This window comes from Lactuca saligna, chromosome 4 (genome assembly GCF_052625555.1).
Source record: "Lactuca saligna cultivar CGN05327 chromosome 4, ASM5262555v1, whole genome shotgun sequence".
Classification (NCBI taxonomy): domain Eukaryota; kingdom Viridiplantae; phylum Streptophyta; class Magnoliopsida; order Asterales; family Asteraceae; genus Lactuca; species Lactuca saligna.
Genome location: NC_136420.1, coordinates 304,500,038 through 304,504,523, shown reverse-complemented (window position 1 = coordinate 304,504,523; position 4,486 = coordinate 304,500,038). Strand labels below are relative to the sequence as shown.

Sequence of the window (4,486 nt, the reverse complement as noted above, 5' to 3'; positions counted from 1 at the left end):
TAAAAATATAGCTTAAAAATAAATTGAGAATTAGCCGATAGAATCCAAACGAAAGTTGTAGATCTCATCAATAACTATGTGTGGATATAAAAATTGTAAAAAAAACAGAGCAGGTATGAAGAAGTTATGAATTTTTGAAAAATAATAAAAATTTATGCGCGTTTGGGCGTGCTTCGACAAGAGGCGCGGTGCACCCCGACAACCACCAACACTTTTCCACATGTCAGCTTTCTACTGGATCCATGGCAATACCCCTGACAAGAGGTGCGGTGTGCCCAGACAAGATGCATGGCGCGCCCTCCATATTTCATCTATAAATAGGCACGAATTAAACCTATTTTCTCACACCATTTCTATCTAATATCTTTGGAACTCTCTCGTACCCTTAGTCCCTTTTACTCCCTAGTTCCTGACTACTTTTGCGAGGGCTTGCGGCTTCAGAGAGCCAGAGAAATAGAAGTTCCCTGATCGAAGTTTTCCCCGCATGATTATCGTTTCTCGTTAGAGAACTTTGTAAGTTAAGTTGCATTTATTATGTTTTAAGTGTAAACTTTATTTATAATCATAGTCATTATTAGGAACCTATAAATAAGACTTACCAGTGATTCCAAGTCATAATACTGATTGATCTACTTACGGGAGTAATGTCTAGGCTAGATTTAGTGAGCTGTTTGAAGTGCAATTTCCAAACAACATATTATGTATATCAAAAGGAACCTACATCCGATATGATCTTATCTGGTTATTTTTTTTAGTTGATAGATCTTGATATAGACATTGGGATTGTTGAGGAATCTAGAATATCATTAACCAGGATTATGAAACTAGACTAAGACGTAGTGCTATATCATCAGGTCTTTTGGAAGGATCAAGTGTTAAGGTGAATCGCTGACCTAACCTTAAATCACCTACTTTTATCAGGTAAGTGCGTAAATATTTTCAAGAATATAATTTAATAAAAGTAGTTATTAAATGTTAACTGTACTAATTATACTATGTGCTATTTGTATAAACTATAATGATATTGCTTATTAGGAACTGAGTTGGACTTAAAAAAGGTGCTTAATTCAATAAAAAAATTGTAACACCCGTTTTTAGGATGGATTTTAAGGGGTCGAAAGGTTGATTTTTGGAGAAAATCAAGTGTCACGACGTGACCATTGGGTGGTTACGATGTGACAAGCAAAATAAGTATCTAGTTGACATCCAGTGGATTAAGCTCAACTACAGTGAGACGTCACGTTGGTGTTCAATGGATATAAAGTTCGATCAATGACCAATGACAACTGAACTCTTTAATTAGAAAAATAAAACCTTTTTCAATGGATATAGGATTTAATGTCAAATGATTTTTTTTAACGTGTTATTAAACTTTGTAGAATGTTATGTAGAAGGAAATTGATAGAATTGTATGAAAAAAATAATGATGATGTAGCATTTCATTGAACTCTATAAAGTTCAATGCATTGTGATACCCTAACAAAAGTCTAATTCATTAGGAAAGAAATTGTTAGAATTTATTCAATGAAGTAACTCGTTACATAACTTTCTTCAACTCACTATAAACATTCAATGTTAAATTGTAGAAAAAACAAATGAGACCCGTTGAACTTATATCGTCAAAAAAATTGAGTGAGAAGATGTCAAGAAAAGGAATAAGCTTTAACATTTTGGAAGATCAGCCGGTGGAGGTAAGAGCTTTTGGTTAGGTAGTTTTCCATCTAAAACGAGCCATGCCATCTTCAAACCCCAACCTGTATGAACTTCCAAATGGCAATGCATGAACCATACCCCTACTCAATAAGCAACAAGAATCATATATTAATGACAAATTAGAAAACATCATGCACCATAAGAAACCAACCTGAATTCACATAACTAACCTGGGTTATTAGCTAGAAATCGTATAGCAACCCACCCACCAGAAGGCACACCAACCGTGTTTCGTTCAATAGGATCCACAAGATTGAAGTTCTTAGGGTCCTTCTTGGGATTGTAGTTTCCAAACCCTTGACCAACAACAAAGAAATTGAAGCCATGGAGATGAAGAGGGTGGCTTTCAGCACCAAGAACGCTCGTATCTTGCAAGACTAACTCCACACTAGTGTTAAATCGAAGAACCATGAGTTTTGTCCCATTGCTCACAAAGGTATTATTTGGAGGAGTCCCAGTATAGTTAAACCAATGTAACGGATTGATTGGAAAATAAGAACTATAAACACCCTTTGATTTATTATAAAAGTGGGACTGAAGTAGGGCAACATTAGGTTGTACAAATGACACATTATTAATAGATGCGGCAAACCTAGTCCCATTTGGTCCTTGACAAGTTTGATTTTGCGCACAAGGAGCTGTCCCAAGTCCTATTGTGAAAAACAATTTTTTATCAATCTTTTGTGGGACATTAGCAGGAAATTCAACGCTTCCCAAGCTTCTAAGTCTATTTGAAAACTTTGACACGAATGAAGTGTCATTTAAAGATGGTAATATCGGTGTAAAGAGTGGAAGATTCTTCATGTGATCAATGGATGTTTCATATTCAAGAACGCCAGCAACTGTGGAATTGTCAAATGTTCCTTGACCCGTTACATATGGTCTAGCAGACATGAGAAAGGTGGCATTGGGAAATCTTAATTTGGTTTTAAGGAGAACGTTTGTGGTTTGACCAGGAGCTAGTATGATCGTTTTAGTGTCAAAAGGCTTTACGTAAACAGCATCAGCTTCAACAATGGTGAGAGTGTGGTTTGCTATGCTAAAAAAGAGTTCATCATTAAGTGCTGCGTTGATTAATCGAAGGAGGTATGTCTTCCTAGGCTTGACCTTCAATCTGAATGTGTCTGCCAATTTCATGAGCAATAATTAATAACTCAACATTCATTCAATTCAATCATCTATATACGTATACTATAAATATCAATTATGTAAAATCCAAATACGTACCTTTAGCTGAACAATTATACAAAGGCCCAGGAAGTCCGTTAAGGGTATATGCATCGGAAACATTTGGACCTCCACCAGTTTGTGTTGCTTGTGAAATTATGGCTTCAGGGTCGTTGTTGAACCACTCACCTGTTTACGTAAAACATTATGAACCTATATATATGTCAATACATAATTAAGTATATATACAAGATTTTAATTACCAAAGACGATGGGAACTTCTTTATATGGCTTTGTAAAAGGGTAGGGGACATTAAGCTTTGGAAGTATAATGAGAGGGCCATAAACACTTGCTCTTAACCATGATATATGTGCATGCCAAAACAACGTTCCTCTTTGTCCAACAACGGTGTAATTGTACACATAAGTTTGGCCCGTTTGTATGGGGCATTGTGTAATGTAAGCTGGCCCATCGGCCCATCCACTCCGAAGTTGTTTAATACCATGCCTGTTTAGGCATCGGAAACGTAAAACAATGTTATATATATATATATATATATATATATATATATTGTGACAACTTATCGTATACAAAGATTTAAAAAGTATATAGTATATAATATGTACACAAATTTTATACCAATGGATTGTTATATTATTGGAGACATGGTTGGTAACTTTGATAAGAAGGCGATCACCCTCACGAGCGACAATACGTGGACCTGGAAATTTCCCATTGACTGTAACCATGCTTCTTGTGTGGCACAGTCGTGTCACGTTTTGTAGTTGGATCTGCATGTAAATGATCAAGATATAGATGGATTATAACAATGGTTAATTAATTAATTAACATCGTGGATATATATTGTATATCTAATGAAACATACGTTAAACTCATAGCTCCTGGTAGTTTCACCAAAAGACAAGGGAAGAAGAGATGTTATTGCTACCAACGACAAGAAAATTCGCAAAAGACCACCCATATCTTTTTCGTCTCGCTCTTTCGTTGAAGAAGCTGAAAGTTATTGCTGATGCATGAACAAAGCTATGGAGGTTGAATATATATATATATATATATATATATATATATATATATATATATATATATATATATATATATATATATATATATATATATATATATATATATATATATATATATATATAGGTTTATAGGTATAAGGATGATTTGGGAGCTTCAAGAATGATTTTGATTGGATCACCAACTGTTGTTAAAGTGCAACTTTAGAGTGCTACCAAAGAGATCATTTTGATCGATCTGTCATTTCAAAGTCTTTCCTTTGTCGTAAGGAATAGTTCCCAATCTGTATAAGAGTATAAGACATACTTTATTTGATTGTTTAACATAATCCTACTTTTGAAAAACACGTAAGATAAATAATATAGATAGAGAGAGAGAGAGGGGTTATTGTAAATGCATATAATTAACTGCGATCATTTTTCATCATATCATTAGAATGCTGAAATGAGTTAATTTGGAAACTCTTTTTTCGAAACATATTCTCATTAGACAGAGATATATTTTTTATAGTAAACTTCGTTTGTAATCAAACGATGATAGCAATAGATACAAGTTTATGTTTAG

General features: G+C 34.3%; 1 protein-coding gene across 1 annotated transcript; it reads right to left on the bottom strand.

Annotated features, from left to right (window-relative positions):
- Window positions 1-1,495: 1,495 nt before the first annotated feature.
- LOC145043913 (laccase-17-like) lies at window positions 1,496-3,912 on the bottom strand. Its single transcript, XM_078992685.1, has 6 exons — window positions 3,768-3,912; window positions 3,521-3,672; window positions 3,144-3,388; window positions 2,941-3,069; window positions 1,884-2,837; window positions 1,496-1,793 (listed from the first exon to the last, which is right to left on the bottom strand). The coding sequence occupies exons 1-6, from the start codon at window positions 3,861-3,863 to the stop codon at window positions 1,663-1,665; spliced, it is 1,707 nt and encodes a 568-aa protein (XP_078848811.1). The 5' UTR covers window positions 3,864-3,912; the 3' UTR covers window positions 1,496-1,662.
- Between the last annotated feature and the right edge of the window lie 574 nt (window positions 3,913-4,486).